This window comes from Oncorhynchus mykiss, chromosome 24 (genome assembly GCF_057628025.1).
Source record: "Oncorhynchus mykiss isolate SJ-2025 chromosome 24, ASM5762802v1, whole genome shotgun sequence".
Taxonomy (NCBI): domain Eukaryota; kingdom Metazoa; phylum Chordata; class Actinopteri; order Salmoniformes; family Salmonidae; genus Oncorhynchus; species Oncorhynchus mykiss.
Window position 1 is genome coordinate 11,496,787 of NC_143045.1, and position 18,440 is coordinate 11,515,226.

Sequence of the window (18,440 nt, forward strand, 5' to 3'; positions counted from 1 at the left end):
CTAGTCTCCCAGTCTCTGCTGCTGAAAAACGTCCACACAGCATGATGCTGCCACCACCATGCTTCACCGTAGAGATGTCGCCAGGTTTCCTCCAGATGTGACGCTTGGCATTCAGGCAAAATAGTTCCATCTTGGTTTCACCAGACCAGAGAATACAGAGGTCCGAGTCCTTTAGGTGCCTTTTGGCAAACTCCAAGTGGGCTTCATGTGCCTTTTACTGAGGAGCGGCTTCCGCCTGGCCACTCTACCATAAAAGCCTGATTGGTGGAGTGCTGCAGAGATGGTTGTCCTCCTGGAAGGTTCTTCCATCTCCACAGAGGAAATTTGTCAGAGTGACCATCGGGTTCTTGGTCACCTGCATGACCAAGGCCCTTCTCCTGCGATTGCTCAGTTTGGCCGGGCGGCCAACTCTAGGAAGAGACGTGGTGGTTCCAAACTTTTCCATTTAAGAATGATGGATGCCACTGTGTTCTCATGTGAGCTAAAATTTGAGTCTCATAGCAAAGGGTCTGAATACTTATGTAAACAAGGTATTTCTGTTTTATATTTTGTGAAAATGTCTAAAAACATGTTCTTGCTTCATCATTATGAGGTATTTTGAGTAGATTGATGAGGATTTTTTTTAATTTAATCTATTTTAGAATACGGCTGTAACGTAACAAAATGTGGAAAAAGTTAAGGGGTCTGAAGAGTTTCCGAAGGCACTGTATGTATACAGTACCAGTCAAAAGTTTGGACACACCTACTCATTCAATGGTTTTTCTTTATTTTTACTATTCTATACATTGTAGAATAATAGTGAAGACATCAAAACTATGAAATAACACATATGGAATCATGTAGTAACCAAAAAAGTGTTACACAAATCAAAATATATTTTATTTGAGGTTCTTCAAAGTAGCCACCCTTTGCATTGATGAGAGCTTTGCACACTCTTGGCATTCTCAACCAGCTTCACCTGGAATGCTATTCCAACAGCCTTGAATGAGGTCCCACATATGCTGAGCACTTGTTGGCTGATTTTCCATCACTCTGCGATCCAACTCATCCCAAACCATCTCAATTGGGTTGAGGTCTGGTCATTGTGGAGGCCAGATTATCTGATGCAGCAATCAATAACTCTCCTTCTTGGTCAAATAGCTCTTACACAGCCTGGAGGTGTGTTGGGTCATTGTCCTGTTGAAAAACAAATGATAGTCCCACAAAGCGCAAACGAGATGTGATGGTGTATCACTGCAGAATGCTGTGGTAACCATGCTGGTTAAGTGTGCCTTCAATTCTAAATAAATCACTGACAGTCTTACGAGCAAAGCACCCCCACACCATCACACCTCCTCCTCCATGCTTCACGGTGGGAACCACACACGCGGAGATCATCCATTCACCTAATCTGCGTTTCACAAAGACAACGAGCTTTGGACTCATCAAACCAAAGGACAGATTTCCACCGATCTAATGTCCATTGCTCGTGTTTCTTGGCCCAAGCATCTTCATCTTATTGCTGTCCTGAAGTAGTGGTTTCTTTGCAGCAATTCGACCACGAAGGCTTGATTCGCACAGTCTGATTTTGAGATGTGTCTGTTACTTGAACTCTGTGAAGCGTATATTTGGGCTGCAATTTCTGAGGCTGGTAACTCTAATGAACTTATCCTCTGCAGCAGAGCTAACTCTGGGTCTTCCTTTCCTGTGGCGGTCCTCATGAGAGCCAGTTTCATCATAGCGCTTGATGGTGTTTGCAACTACACTTGAAGAAACATTAAAAGTTCTTGAAATGTTCCGAATTGACTGACCTTCATGTCTTAAAGTAATGGTGGACTGTCATTTCTCTTTGCTTATTTGAGCTGTTCTTGCCATGATATGGACTTGGTCTTTTACCAAATAGGGCTATTTTCTGTATATCAACCCTACCTTGTCACAACACAACTGACTGGCTCAAACGCATTAAGGAAAGAAATTTCACAAATTAACGAGGCACACCTGCTAATTGAAATGCATTCCAGGTGATTACCTCATGAAGCTGGTTGAGAAAATGCCAAGAGTGTGCAAAGCTGTCATCAAGGCAAAGGGTGGCTAATTTGAAGAATCTCAAATATAACATTTTGATTTGTTTAACACTTTTTTGCTTACTAAATGATTCCATATGTGTTATTTAACAGTTTTTATGTCTTAACTATTATTCTACAATGTAGAAAATAGGTTAAAAAAAGAGAAAAACCCTTGAATGAGTAAGTGTGTCCTATATACACTGCTCAAAAAAATAAAGGGAACACTAAAATAACACATCCTAGATCTGAATGAATGAAATATTCTTATTAAATACTTTTTTCTTTAAATAGTTGAATGTGCTGACAACAAAATCACACAAAAATTATCAATGGAAATCAAATTTATCAACCCATGGAGGTCTGGATTTGGAGTCACACTCAAAATTAATGTGGAAAATCACACTACAGGCTGATCCAACTTTGATGGAATGTTCTTAAAACAAGTAAAAATTAGGCTCAGTAGTGTGTGTGGCCTCCATGTGCCTGTATGACCTCCCTACAACGCCTAGGCATGCTCCTGATGAGGTGGCGGATGGTCTCCTGAGGGATCTCCTCCCAGACCTGAACTAAAGCATCCGCCAACTCCTGGACAGTCTGTAGTGCATGGATGGAGCGAGACATGATGTCCCAGACGTGCTCAATTGGATTCAGGTCTGGGGAATGGGCGGGCCAGTCCATAGCATCAAAGCCTTCCTCTTGCAGGAACTGCGGACACACTCCAGCCACATGAGGTCTAGCATTGTCTTGCATTAGGAGGAACCCAGGGCCAACCGCACCAGCATATGGTCTCACAAGGGGTCTCATCTCGGTACCTAATGGCAGTCAGACTACCTCTGGCGAGCACATGGAGGGCTGTGCGGCCCCCCAAAGAAATGCCACCCCACACCATGACTGACCCACCGCCAGACCGGTCATGCTGGAGGATGTTGCAGGCAGCAGAACGTTCTCCACGGCGTCTCCAGACTCTGTCACGTCTGTCACATGTGCTCAGTGTGAACCTGCTTTCATCTGTGAAGAGCACAGGGCGCCAGTGGCGAATTTGCCAAGCTTGGTGTTCTCTGGCAAACGCCAAACGGGTTGTAGACTCCGTCTCATGCTACCACTAGAGTGAAAGCACCACCAGCATTCAAACGAGACCAAAACATCTGCCAGGAAGCATAGGAACTGAGAAATGGTCTGTGGTCCCCACCTGCAGAACCACTCCTTTATTGGGGGTGTCTTGCTAATTGCCTATAATTTCAACCTGTTGTCTATTCCATTTGCACAACAGCATGTGACATTTATTGTCAATCAGTGTTGCTTCCTAATTGGACAATTGGATTTCACAGAAGTGTGATTGACTTGGAGTTACATTGTGTTGTTTAAGTGTTCCCTTTATTTGTTTGAGCAGTGTATATATTTTTTAAACTCTGCATCCCTGCCCAGCCTGGCAAGAGTAGCCAAAATAGTGTTTTGCAACCCCAGTAGCTCTGCAAGAGCGGAGAGGACATTCTTCGATGCTGGCATGCTCTCCCAGCACCATTGCATGATCCTAAAGCCAGACTCTGGCCAAACTGGTGTTTCTAAAAATGTATTCAAAGCCACTGTTTAATTTGTATTTAATTATAAGTAACTCACAGCCTATATGCGCAATTTATAGACTATAATGATTTAATACAACAAAATGTTTTTTAAAAGCTCAGCATTTAATGTCCCTGACTCCCCTACCAGCCTATTGTGTCGCACTCGCAAATGCTTCACAATGTATTTCTTTGTAGGCTATAGCGTCTGCTATGCAGCTATAGATGTACAGACGGAGGCTAATTTGTAGATTTTCAATCAGAATATTTTTGATGAAGATAAGCATTATATTGTTAGATTATAGGAGTAAACTCTGGTAGACCTGAAATAGACCTCCTCACCTCAAATTGAACTGTCAGTCAGTTGGAGCTCCAGGGCGCACTGCCTTCATATCATAGGCTTGCAGTAGCTAAAGCGTCATTATAGCCACATCATACCAAACCTTCACAAACATTTTAAAAGTTTATTAGTGTAATATCAAATGTTCTTCCACAAGCCATTGTCTATAGGGAAAATACATGCAGAAGAGCGAATGTAAACCAGGGAGAACCCCCCCCCCCCCCAAAAAAGAAACACACTACCCTCCCCTTTGCCCAATAAAAAAACCCACACAACCCTCCCCAAAGCAAAAAAATGTAATTGACAACCCTCCCTTATTTTGGACCACCCCTCGCCCAGTACATTTCTATCTGTCCATTAAAGAAAAAGCTTATGCAATTTGATAAAAGTGCTAAATGAACAAAATAAGTTTTGCTACAAATAAATAACTTATAATACTGAGACCATGTCATCTTCCTGCTCAACAAATGCCCAGATATCAGTCTACAGCATCATCAACCCTAAAACTAAGAGACTTCATTTTTAATGCCCACTCTCTTAATAATAATAATAATAAAAGTTGATCCTCACTTGTCAACCATGTAGGCACCCCAAACTACACATTTTGTGATACAATCCTCACAGTGCTGCAAATGGTTATCTACTGACACACTTGTGTTCCTTGAAATTTCTTACATAGGCAAAGCTTTTTCCACAATTGTCACATGAGTATGGCTTTTCTGCTTTGTGCACCTGCATGTGAGCTTTGACATTATTAGCTTGGCTGAACATTTTCCCACATACTTCACAGCTAAAGGGCCTCTCTCCTGTATGAACACGCATATGCCTTTTAAGGTTACCGCTGATACGGAAGGTCATCCCACAAGTTTCACATGTGTAAGGTTTCTCGCCAGTGTGAATTCGTTCATGTAGTCGAAGACTGTTTGGCAAACTGAAGCTCTTCCCACACACGCTGCACATGTGAGACTTCTCTCCAGTGTGAACCTTCTGATGTATGACACAAGCAGCTCGCTGGGTGAAGGTTTTCCCACATGTGGAGCAAACAAACGGCTTCTCACCTGTGTGAAGCAGCTGGTGTATTTTAAGCGTCCCAATGGAGCTGTAGCACTTCCCACATATCTCACAACTTTGTGGTTTCCTGTGCTTGTCCTTCTTTTCGTCATCCATGTGTGTCTGCTGGTGGTTTCTCAGAGCGTAATTGTATACAAATGTTCTTCCACAAATGTCACACATAAAGGGCTTCAATCCTTCGTGTACCTGCATGTGTCCTTTGAGGGTGCTGGATTGGTTGAACTGCTTTCCGCACACCTTACAGCTGAACGGTTTAGTCCCTGTGTGAATCAGACTGTGTCTTTTAAGGTTGACCTCGTGACCAAAACTGCTTCCGCATATCTCACATTTAAATGCCTTCAGTCCTGTGTGCACTACCTGGTGAGATTTCAATGCCCGCTCAGTCATGAAACCCTTTTGACACTGAGCACACCTAAATGGCTTGTCGAGGGAGTGTGTTCTCTTATGTGTTGTGAGGTAACTGGATTGTGCAAAACTCTTTCCACACATAGTGCAGCTATATGGTTTTTCACCTGTGTGAATTCTCTGGTGCACCATAAGACTGTTTCTTGTTGTGAAACCCTGTCCACAAGTCAGACAGTTGAATGGTTTTGCCTCTGAATGAACAAACTCGTGGGACTTTAGTGCTCTCTCCTCACTGAACGTCTTTCCGCAAACTGTGCAGCCAAAAGTCCTCCCTTTTGAGTGACCCAAGACATGCTTGTTGAGAGAAGTTAAGTATATAAACTTCTTTCCACATTGGCCACAGCAGAAAGGCTTCTCTCCCGTGTGAACTCGCTTGTGCTGTTTCAGCAAGCTGCTCAGATGAAAACGCCTCCCACACTGGTCACAGTTAAAGGATTTCTTCCTTTTGGGAAAGATCTGCTTTGTTCTGGGGCAGCTGTGCTCTGTAGTTTCTGTTACATCAGCAGATGAAACTTCTTCATTTGTTCCATTGCCCTCTGTTTTGACTAGTGGGCCATCAGTGAGAGCATCATGGATGTGTTCAACGCCAATTTCCGGGTCTCTTGATGTGGGCTCTGTTTTTACTTCCTCTCGGTCTCCTGCAGGGGGGTCACTGTCTGTGCCTGAACTCTCTCTGCGTGCATTATCAACATCTGCAGGACCTAAGGACAAATAGAGTGCAAACACAAAGAAAGCCACATAAACCTCTGGTCAATTGCAAAATAAGTATCTAAATACAGTTGAGATGTATACTGAGCAGAATTACTGAGATAACACAATCAAAGAGTTTTACCCTCTCCTCTGGTTGATGTCACATTGATTCCTGAGATATCACACTCCTTGATGGAACAGTCGATTGAGTCATCCTCCTGCCAACAGACAAATACACACACAGTAAAAACAGACTTACTGTTACAATGATTTCATTTGGCATGTTTTGATGAAATACAATCTACCCACCTCACAGTCTTCCTCTGATGATGCAGAAGGCTCCCCATCTTTCGTTGCACTGGCAGGAGACACAACATAACCTAAAAGAGAAATGGAAATAAGTGGAATTATTTCAACCCGGTTTCTTTCATATGAAACCAGATGAATATGTTTACATAGTCCAGTTTATCTAATGCTCTGCATGGTATTCTAACTATTTAGATTTTAACGTTGTTTTTCAGATTTTTACAGTCTGAGGTTTCCTGTGGATTTCAGACACACTCCCAACTAACCAAACTGATTATTCTTGGTCAACATAGAATTACTATTTTTCAGATCTCACCCTTTTCCAGTGGTGTCACCATTAATTCCAGTTTATTCTTCAGGGTCTCATTTTCATTTTGTAGAATTGTAGTACACTCTGTGAATAACCTACATAACTTTCGAATGGCTTCCTTCATCAACAGGTGCATGATGGAGACAAGCCGTGGCTGATGGAAATGGGAAGAAAATCATGGCGAAGCAATATTAGGCTACCTAATATCACAACCACATCATGTACACTTATCTCCCAGTTTGATCCTACAAAACTAAAGCCCATCTCCAACCGTTTGATCCTAATTAACAACACCCCATCTCCAACCGTTTGATCCTAATAAACAACACCCCATATCCCACATTTTGATCTTTAGTGTGTTATGGGGGGGGGGGGGGGTCTAGTAAAGCAGTGTTTCCAAAACCAGTTTGGGCTGTTGGCCATCATACCAGTGAGTGTCGAGTCCTCCTGACCCCTGAAGTTAGGACTTGGACAGTGAAATGTATTAACTGATCATCGGTACGTTAAGATGTAAGGCTAATGAACAACTAGCTATCTTGGAATAGGCTACATTAGGTACTGTTATGCAAACTGAGTCCAAGCTAGTTAACTGGCTACGTAGGAAGACACCCACCCCTGTGTTGACATTTTGATCACCATCATCTCCAGTGCAAGATATTTCACTACATGATGCCATGATTGACGCTTCATGCTCAACTCTGCACATTTCTGCCACGGACGCTTCAACAACAATAGCCAAAATTGAAGTTGCTTGTGATTGAAATGACTCGTAATCCATTGAAATTGTGTCCTCAATCTAATACTAAAATTAACAATTTTGTTCGACTTCTTTAGTTCCAGTAAGATAGCTAGTTGAATCAAAAGTTGATTGATGGCCCCTTTGCACGTCTCAACAGACAAAAATGGCAGCCTTGGTACTTCTAGAACGTCTCTAATACGTCATATATAGACTTAATGTGCCTTTTCCAGTTTCAAAATAAAAGTCCGACAAGTGAGATAATTGGAAATGTACATTTTAGTGATTTAGCAGACGCTCTTAGAGCGATTTACAGGAGCAAATGTGGTTAAGTGCCTTGCTCAGGGGCACATCGACATATTTTTTCACCTAGTCAGCTCGGGGATTCGAACGTTTCAGTTACTGGCCCAACGCTCTTAACCTCTAGGCTTTATATCCCACTAACATCCGAATATATATACAACAATCACCAGACATCAGTCATTAAAGATTTCGAACAGGATCTATAGAATAAAATATACAACAATAAGGCATATTGAACAGAAAAGGCAACGCATCTATGTCTCGTGTGTCTATCAGGATTGCGGCTAAATTACCATTAAACTCAGGTCAAGTTTATAGATGTTGAAGCCATTTGGAAAGAAATTAGATTGTTTATATCAAACAGCACGCCCCCAAGTATAAACATCAGATGGTGCTGATCTGCTTTCACACGCAATCTTTACTTTCCCCTCATTTGTAGTGAGTGTGGTTTAAAACCACCACTAGGAGGCAGCAATCAGTTACACAAAGATTGGAAACTAACTATCCGGTTTGCACGTTTTGGTTTTTGCCCTAGCACTACACAGCTGATTCAAAAACCAAATCACGTGCACCCAGGGGGGACCCCAGGACCGAGTTTGGGAAACCCTGAAGTAGGGTGCAAGGAGAGTCCACCAAACGTCAAAACAAGTCATATGAAGGGTTAATCTTTGATCAAAAGTTCGAGTTGTTGAAGTCCATAGTCCATTGCTGTGCCAATTCTGCCTATTTACATAATTTCAACACAATTTCTGAATGATATAGCTTTCCTCAGCAAATTATTTAATACAGGTCTGTATCTGTCTCTGTCCTAAAACTGAAAAGAACTGCATGTAGCCAGCCTAACATTAGGAACAAGAGTATTGGTTGCTCCTGTCTATTCATAACCAATAAGCGCAGTGTTGCTATGCATTATCGCTGTATTGGTTGGCGGACACGGCTGTCAATTTGTCTCCAGACGAAGTACAGTGCGGTTCTGTGCAATTACATCAAACTCGGTCTGGGCACCGCGCGCTTGAAAGCATTGCGTCTGCACGACTTTCCAGGCTGGAGAGGAAATTTACCTCGAAAGGAATGCGAAGAAGGTTTTAGGTTTGGCATTGCTACGAGGAAAACGTGGAGGTGTGACTTTTTAAGTGATCAACATATATTTTTCTTATATTCAAAGGTAAATCTATGTAAATCATTGCCATAACGTGTGTGTGTATATATATATATATGTATATATATACACACACACACACACATTTGTGTTATAATGGGGAATCGTTTGCTGTCATAATAATTCTTAAATTAAATTTCAGTTGCATAATGAAATGTTTGACCGTTATGGTGGAATAGGCTTTTATAATTGAATTGCCCAATGCGGTTCAGAATGTTGCAAGCTGGTTGTTTATGTTGCGGGCATGGATGGGATGGCAAGGTCTGCAGTGGAGCTGGTTGTTATTATTATTACACGTTACGCGTGGCCTGATACTGCACCACCAGCAGTCGCAGGCAGGAATACCGTATGGGAGAATCGAGCGCATTAACATACCTGCTGACAATGTCAATATCATCATATACAGTGGAGTAGCGCAAATTCCGAGCAAAACAAAAAAAGTGTTGTACAAATCAAAATATATTATATATTTGAGATTCTTCAAAGTATCCAACCTTTGCCTTGATGACAGCTTTGCACACTCTTGGCATTCTCTCAACCAGCTTCATGAGGTAATCACCTGGAATGCATTTCAATTAACAGGTGTGCCTTGTTAAAAGTTAATTTGTGGAATTTCTTTCCTTCTTAATGTGCTTGAGCCAATCAGTTGTGTGTTGACAAGGTAGGGTTGGTATACAGAAGATAGCCCTATTTGGTATGGCAAGAACAGCTAAAATGTTTTATTTTATTTTTTATTTCAGCTTTATTTAACCAGGTAGGCCAGTTGAGAAAAGTTCTCATTTACAACTGCGACCCGGCCAAGATAAATCAAAGCAGTGCGCCAAAAACAAACAACACAGAGTTATACATAAACAAAGGTACAGTCAATAACACAATAGAAAAAATCTATGTACAGTGTGTGCAAATGTAGAAGAGGGAGGTAGGCAATAAATAGACCATAGAGGTGAAATAATTACAATTTAGCATTAACACTGGAGTGATGGATGTGCAGATGATGATGTGCAAGTAGAGATACTTACCCTCTTGCTCTTTTGCACCCCAGTAATAATATGGGGGTGTGCAATTTACAGATTGTCTGTGTACAGGTACAGTGATTGGTAAGCTGCTCTGACAGCTGATGATTAAAGTTAGAGAGGGAGATACAAGACTTCAGTGATTTTTGCAATTTGTTCCAGTCATTAGCAGCAGAAAACTGGAAGGAAAGGTGGCCAAAGGAAGTGTTGGCTTTGGGGATGACCAGTGAAATATACCTGCTGGAGCACATGCTATGAGTGGGTGTTGCTATGGTGACCAGTGAGCTGACATAAGGCAGGGCATTACCTAGCATAGACTTATAGATGACCTGGAGCCAGTGGGTTTGGTGACGAATATGTAGTGAGGGCCAGCCAACGAGAGTGTACAGGTCGCTTTAGTGACAAAACGGATGGCACTGTGACAGACTACATGCAATTTGCTGAGTAGTGTTGGAGGCTATTTTGTAAATGACATCGACGTAGTCAAGGATCGGTAGGATAGTCAGTTTTACGAGGGTATGGTTGGCAGCATGAGTGAAGGAGGCTTTGTTGCGAAATAGGAAGATGATTCTAGATTTAATTTTGGATTGGAAATGCTTAATGTGAGTCTGGAAGGAGAGTTTACAGTCTAACCAGACACCTGGGTATTTGTAGTTGTCCACATATTCTGAGTCAGAACCGTCCAGAGTAGTGATGCTAGTCAGGCGGGAGTGGCAGCAATCGGTTGAAGAGCATGCACTTAGTTTTACTTGCATTTAAAAGCAGTTGGAGGCCTCGGAAGGAGTGTTTGTATGGCATTGAAGCTCGTTTGGAGGTTTGTTAGCACAGTGTCATAAGAAGGGCCAGATGTATACAGAATGGTGTCGTCTGAGTAGAGGTGGATCAGAGATTCACCAGCAGCAAGAGTAACATCATTGATATATATAGAGAAAAGAGTCAGCCCGAGAATTGAACCCTGTGGCACCCCCATAGAGACTGTTAGAGGTCCGGACAACAGGCCCTCCGATTTGACACACTGAACTCTATCTGAGATGTAGTTGGTGAACCAGGCGAGGCAGTCCTTTGAGAAGCCAAGTCTGCCGATAACAGTGCGGTGATTGACAGAGTCGAAAGCCTTGTCTTTTATTAATGGCAGTTATGATATCGTTTAGGACCTTGAGCGTGGCTGAGGTACACCCATGACCAGCTCGGAAACCAGGTTGCATAGTGGAGAAGGTATGGTGGGATTCAAAATGGTCGGTGATCTGTTTGTTAACTTGACTTTCAAAGATTTTAGAAAGGCAGGGCAGGATGGATATAGGTCTATAACAGTTTGGGTCTAGAGTGTCTCCCCCTTTGAAGAGGGGGATGACCACGGAAGCTTTCCAATCTTTGAGGATCTCAGACGATACGAAAGAGAGGTTGAATAGGCTAGTAATAGGGGTTGCAACAATTTTGGCTAATAATTTTAGAAAGAGAGGGTCCAGATTGTCTAGCCCAGCTGATTTGTAGGGATCCAGATGTTTTTTTTAGCTCTTTCAGAACTTAAGCTGTCTTAATCTTGGTGACGGAGAAGCGGGGGGGAGGGGGGCTTGCTGCATGGGGTGCTAAGATGTTGGCCAGGGTAGGGGTAGCCAGGTGGAAAGTATGCCCAACAGTAGAAAAATGCTTGTTGAAATGATCAATTATTGGATATTTATCGGTGGTGATAATGTTTACTAGCCTCAGTGCAGTGGGTAGCTGGGAGTAGGTGCTCTTATTCTCCATGGACTTTACAGTGTCCCAAAACGTTTTGGAAGTAGTGCTACAGGATGCAAATTTCTGTTTGAAAAAGCTAGCCTTAGCTTTCCTAACTGACTGAGTATATTGGTTCCTGACTTTCCTGAAAAGTTGCATATCGCGGGGGCTATATCTGTTCTTAGTTCTACATTTTTGAATGGGGCAGGCTTTTTTAAGATGGAGAGGAAAGCACTTTTAAAGAGGAACCAGGCATCCTCTACAGACAGGATGAGGTCAATATCCTTCCAGGATACCCGGGCCAGGTCGGTTAGAAAGGCCTGCTCGCTGAAGTGTTTTAGGGAGCGTTTGACAGTAATGAGGGATGGTTGTTTGACGTCGGACCCATTACGCACACAGGCAATGATCACTGAGATCCTGTTTGAGGACAGCAGAGGTGTATTTAGAGGGCAAGTTGGTCAGGTTGATATCTAAGAGGGTGCACATGGTTACGTATTTAGGGTTGTACCTGGTAGGTTCCTTGATCATTTCTGTGAGATTGAGTGCATCTAGCTTAGATTGTAGGACCAGGGTGTTAAACGTGTCCCGGGTTAGGTCACCCAACAGTGCGAGCTCTGAACATAGATGGGGGGCAATCAATTCAGATATGGTGTCCAGGGCACAGTTGGGGGCTGAAGGTGGTCTATAACAAGCGGCAACGGTGAGAGACTTGTTTTTGGAATGGTGGATTTTTAAAAGTAGAAGCTCGAATTGTTTGGGCACAGACCTGGATAGTATGACAGAACTCTGCAGGCTATCTCTGCAATAGATTACAACCCCGCCCCCTTTGGCAGTTCTATCTTGTCAGAAAAAGTTAGCATTAGGGATGGAAATTTCAGGATTTTTGGTGACCTTCCTAAGCCATGATTCAGACACGGCTAGGACATCCGGGTTGGCAGAGTGTGCTAAAGCAGTGAATAAAACAAACTTAGGGAGGAGACTTCTGATGTTAACATGCATGAAACCAAGGCTTTTACGGTTACAGAAATCAACAAATGAGAGCGCCTGGGGAATGGGAGTGGAGCTTGGCGCTGCAGGGTCTGGATTAACCTCTTCATCACCAGAGGAACAGAGGAGGAGTAGGATAAGGGTACGGCTAAAGGCTATAAGAACTGGTCGTCTAGTGCGTTCGGAACAGAGAGTAAAAGGAGCAGGTTTCTGGGTGCGGAAGAATAGATTCAAGGCATAATGTACAGACAAGGGTATGGTAGGATGTGAATACAGTGGAGGTAAACCTAGGCATTGAGTGAATATGAGAGGTTTTGTCTCTAGAGACACCATTTGAACCAGGTGAGGTCACCGAATGTGTGGGAGGTGGAACAAAAAGGCTAGCTAAGGCATATTGAGCAGGGCTGGAGGCTCTACAGTGAAATAAGACAATAATAACTGACCAAAACAGCAATGGACAAGGCATATTTACAATAGGGAGAGGCATGCGTAGCCGAGTGATCATAGGGTCCAGTGAATAGCTAGGCGAGCTGGAGACATGGCGATTCAGACAGCTAGCGGGCTGGGGATAGCAGGTTAGCAGAAGGGCCTTAGGGGAACTTTGCGATGGAAGAGTCTGTTGGAACCCCCTGAGACGTTTTTTCGGCAGAACAGTCGTGATGGATCGGTGGGGCTCCATGTCGGCAGTAAAAGGGTCCAGGCCAATTGGCAAAATAGGTATTGTAGCCCAAGAAGTGGCTGATGGACCTCTTCAGCTAGCCGGGAGATAGGCCTAGCACGAGGCTAGCTCCAGGCTAACTGGTGCTTGCTTCAGGACAGAGTCGTTAGCCAGGAGTAGACACTCGGATAGCAGCTAGCTAGCTGCGATGATCCAGGTGAAAAGGTTCAGAGTTTGCGGTAGGAATCCGGAGATGTGGTAGAGAAAAAGCAGTCTGATATGCTCTGGGTTGAATCGCACTGTGCAGACTGGCAGGAGTTGACCAGGCTGAGGCTAGCTGATGACCACTAGCAGTGGCTAACTGACTACTAGCTAGTAGCTAGATAGCTGGCTAGCTTCTGTTGGGGGTTCTGGTCCTAAAGTATAAATAATTGCAGATTAATACCACATTGGGAGAGGCGGGTTGCAGGAGAGTATGTTGAAGTTGAGGTTAAAAATGTAAAAAATATATTCAAAATATATACGAAGAAAAAATAAGATATATACACGGGACAAGACAAGACAAATACGTCTGACTGCTACGCCATGTTGGATTGCAAATAAGCAAAGAGAAACGACAGGCCATCATTACTTTAAGACATGAAGGAAGGTCAGTCAATCCGGAAAATTTCAAGACCTTCTAAAGTTTCTGCAAGTGCATTCGCAAAAACCATCAAGTGCTATGATGAAACTTACTCTCACGAGGACCGCCACAGGATAGGAAGACCTAGAGTTACCTGTGCTGCAGAGGATAAGTTAACTGTACCTCAGATTGCAGCCCAAATAAATGCTTCACAGAGTTCAAGTAACAGACACATCTCAATATCAACTGTTCAGAGGAGACTGTGTGAATCAGGCCTTCATGGGGTCGATTTGCTTCAAAGAAACAATTACTAAAGGACACCCATAAGAAGAATAGACTTGCTTGGGCCAAGAAACACGAGTGATGGACATTAGACAGGTGGAAATCTTTGGTCTGATGAGTCCAAATTAGAGATTTTTGGTTCCAACCACCATGTCTTTGTCATACGTGAATGGATGATCTCTGCATATGTGGTTCCCACCGTGAAGCATAGAGGAGGAGGTGTGATGGTGTGGGGGTGCTTTGCTGGTGACACTGTCTGATTTATTTAGAATTCAAGGCACACTTAACCAGCATGGCTCCCACAGCATTCTGCAGCGATTTGCCTAAACACACTTTCAGGCTGTGTAAGGGCTATTTGACCAAGAAGGAGAGTGATGGTGCTGCATCAGAAGACCTGGCCTCCACAATCACCCGACCTCAACCCAATTGAGATGGTTTGGAGTGAGTTGGACCGCAGAGTGAAGGAAAAGAAGCCAACAAGTGCTCAGCATATGTGGGAACTTCTTCAAGACTGTTGGAATAGCATTCCTCATGAAGCTGGTTGAGAGAATGCCAAGAGTGTGCAAAGCTGTCATCAAGGCAAAGGGTTGTTACTTTGAAGAATCTCAAATATAAAATATATTTTTATTTGTTTAACCCTTTTTTGGTTACTGATTCCATATGTGTTATTTCATAGTTTTGATGTCTTCACTATTATTCTACATTGTAGAAAATAATGAAATAAAGAAAAAAGTGTGTCCAAACATTTAACTGGTACTGTATGTCTGCCCCTCGAAGGCTCATACAGATCAAATAAGGGAAAACCCCAATAACTGTCCACCCTCAAGATCAGATAAGAGGATTTGAGATTCAGTCTGCTGCAGTCAGTGATGTAACGCATCACTATGCTGTCTGTTGCCCCTGAAACAACAAGAGAAAGAGAGAGAGAGAGGAAACTACATAAAGCCTCCCATTGGCGCTGTGGAGCTGTGTGCTCTGAAGGACAGCTACAGTAGGGCCCCAAACACAAGGACGCACGCTCCCCAGTCCGTCTCTATCTCTCTCTCTCTCAGTCCCCTGGCTGCTATCGCTATCATTGTCCCTCTGACTGTTCGATGCAGCAGCAGCTCCTCTCCGGTTACATAAGCAAGGTTGTTGTTGTGATACCAGGGAGGACCTTTGGCTGGTAAGTGATGTGGCATGTAGTCTGGCACCCAGACTATACCAATACCATTCAGCTCAGCACATCAGCCTTCAGGGGCGATGATGTGTCAGAAAAACACGCCGGCAGTTTTTGCAAGCTCAGACAGCTTTGGCGGATCCTATATCCATATTATATTTGAATAATTATTTTACAGGGAGAGAATTTGTGTTTTGGTTAGTCTTTGGGCTTATTCTTAGCTGTCTTAGATTTTCTTCTGTGATATGAAACAAAGAGGCTTTGGTGCAAAGCAGGGTAGGCCTCTACGTGTTGTGCTGTGTTGTTGTAGTGGCTGCATTTAGTCTACAAACAAATGCTGGGTCTTGAAAGAGATCCTTTTCTAGATGGGCGCATCAAAAGATGATCTGGTGTTTGAAAATGAGTGAAGGATTCTTCAATGTGTCAGTCATCCTCTCACCTAAGAAACAACAGGTGCAACACATGTTGAGTTGAAGAATAAAATGTTAGATGCAAGTAAATATACAGTGCATTCGGAAAGTATTCAGACCCCTTGACCTTTTCCACATTTTGTTACGTTACAGCCGTGTTCTAAAATTGATTACATCGTTCCCCCCCCCCCCATCAATCTACACACAATACCCCATAATGACAAAGCAAAAACAGGTTTTTAGAAATGTTTGGAAATGTATAAAAAAAAAATGGAAATATCACATTTACCCTTTACTCAGTTCTTTGCTAAAGCACCTTTGGCAGCGATTACAGCCTCGAGTTTTCTTGGGTATAACACTACAAGCTTGGCACACCTGTGTTTGGGGAGTTTCTTCCATTCTTCTCTGCAGATCCTCTCAAGCTCTGTCAGGTTTGATGGGGAGTCGCTGTATAGCTATTTTCAGGTCTCTCCAGAGATGTTCAAGTCCGGGCTCTGGCTGGGCTACTCAAGTACATTCTGAGACTTGTCCTGAAGCCACTCCAGCATTGTCTTGCCTGTGTTTTTTAGACCCGTTATCCTGTTGGAAGGTAAACCTTCACCCCAGTCTGAGGTCCTGAGGGCTCCGGAGCACGTTTTCATCAAGGATTTCTCTGTACTTTGCTCGGTTCACCGGTCCCTCAATCCTGACTAGTCTCCCAGTCCCTGCTGCTGAAAAACATCCCCACAGCCAGGGTTGGGTAGGTTACTTTCTAAATGTAATCCGTTAGTTACTAGTTATCTGTTCAAAATTGTAATTAGTAACATAACTTTTGGATTACCCAAACTCAGTAACGTAATCTGATTACATTCCGTTACTTTTAAATTACTTTCCCCTTAAGGATTAGAAGAAGACAAAAATGTAGGTTACCAATTGAATGATATCTATTGCAGGATAAATCAATGTTAAAGTTTACATAGCTGGCCATATATGGATGTTACATTTTACTTTATGGGTTGGTTATGTAGGCTTCTTCTAACCCATCAGTTTCTACTACATATAATAATACAATTTAAATTATATCTTTACATTAAAAACCAAAGTCTATCAGAATTCCAGTCATTCCAATAAATGTTGTACCCCTTGATCTTCAAGAATAGGACTTGGAAATATGGAAGTATAGATTAGACTAATTGTTTTATCTGAGCATGACCCCAAAACTAAGGAATTATTAGCCAGCCCAACTCTGTTGTTTATGATTTTGTTGTCATGGAGGACTGAGTGGGCTCATTGATTCAAGTCTAAAAATAAATGCTGCGCTCATGGAATGACATGCTTTGAGCACTACTGAAAAGTGCTATTTACATGTGAAAAATGAATGCCATATGCTGCATTTGCTATAGTCCTATTGTTGACCTTTTTGTTGGTGACACTTTGATAATTTGATAATATGCAGCTGTTTAAAGGGCAAATCCACAGATAAAACAATAACAAAACGGCTGTCCTGCCTCTGTTTTGGTTAAATGCTGAGGGATGGGCCTAGAGAAATGTAACCACTTAATGGACAGAGCTATGGATGCAAGGACTGACCATCCATGGTATCAACATTATTGTTTGAACCATGTTATGAGGCTATACAGTGTTTGTTTACATTTACAATGTTTACAAACATTGAAGAAAACAATCTTATATTTTTGGTTCTCATGGAGTGTGACATTTGAACTCGTGAGGCATTTATAAGTTATATTCTTCAAGAATCAATACAATCAATCAATACAGTACCAGTCAAAAGTTTGGACACCTACTAATGCAAGGGTTTTTCTTTATTTTTACTATTTTCTACATTGTAGAATAATAGTGAAGACATCAAAAGTATGAAATAACACATATGGAATCACGTAGTAACCAAAAATGGTTAAACAAATCAAAATATATTTGATATTTGATATTCATCAAAGTAGCCACCCTTTGCCTTGATGACAGCTTTGCACACTTTTGGCATTCTTTCAACCAGCTTCACCTGGAATGCTTTTCCAACAGTCTTAAATGTGTTCCCAAAGGTGTTCCCATATGCTGAGCACTAGTTGGCTGCTTAATCCTTCACTCTGTAGTCCAACTCAACCCAAACCATTTCAATTAGGTTGAGGTCAGGTGATTGTGGAGGCCAGGTCATCTGATGCAACACCATCACTCTCCTTCTTGGTCAAATAGCCCTTACACAACATGGAGGTGTGTTGGGCCATTGTCCTGTTGAAAAACAAATGACAGTGTCACCAGCAAAGCACCATCACACCATCTCCTCCATGCTTCACGGTGGGAACCACACATTTGGAGATCATCCGATCACCTACTCTGCATCTCACAAAGCGTGCGAGTTTGAGTATATGTCCATTAGGCCTATGGATTTATTTGTTTTATCAGCAAGAATTAGATTGAGCAATAAAAGCCTCACTTTTATTACATAGGCTGGGATCCGCACTATGCAGCTGTTGCAAGAGCACATTTTTCACTGGTTTAAAAACAATGATTGATAGGCAGCTTAAACTTCTTGAATTCAACAATTATTGGGTTCCAATACACATTTAGATTTGTGAACAGCCATCGACAACAACCACAATCTGTAAGGCGCAAATAGCTAAATGAGAGCGCAGCAGTGTGATTCACATCAATGCGCTATGTAGATATCAATA

The 18,440-nt window shown here is 42.5% G+C and overlaps 2 protein-coding genes across 2 annotated transcripts in view; one reads left to right on the forward strand and one right to left on the reverse strand.

Moving 5' to 3' along the window:
* Positions 1 to 4,054: 4,054 nt before the first annotated feature.
* LOC110503726 (uncharacterized) lies at positions 4,055 to 7,648 on the reverse strand. The gene is made up of 5 exons (XM_021582212.3): positions 7,340 to 7,648; positions 6,733 to 6,880; positions 6,420 to 6,490; positions 6,253 to 6,328; positions 4,055 to 6,121 (listed from the first exon to the last, which is right to left on the reverse strand). Exons 1-5 carry the CDS (start codon positions 7,502 to 7,504, stop codon positions 4,581 to 4,583), a joined length of 2,001 nt encoding a protein of 666 aa, XP_021437887.3. The 5' UTR covers positions 7,505 to 7,648; the 3' UTR covers positions 4,055 to 4,580.
* A 1,076-nt stretch (positions 7,649 to 8,724) lies between these two features.
* LOC118944016 (protein yippee-like 2) overlaps positions 8,725 to 18,440 on the forward strand; it is a 29,104-nt gene continuing 19,388 nt past the window's right edge. The window contains exon 1 of the mRNA XM_036961241.2: positions 8,725 to 8,930. The gene's annotated coding sequence lies outside the window, so the exon portion shown is untranslated. The remainder of the gene's footprint in view (positions 8,931 to 18,440) is intronic.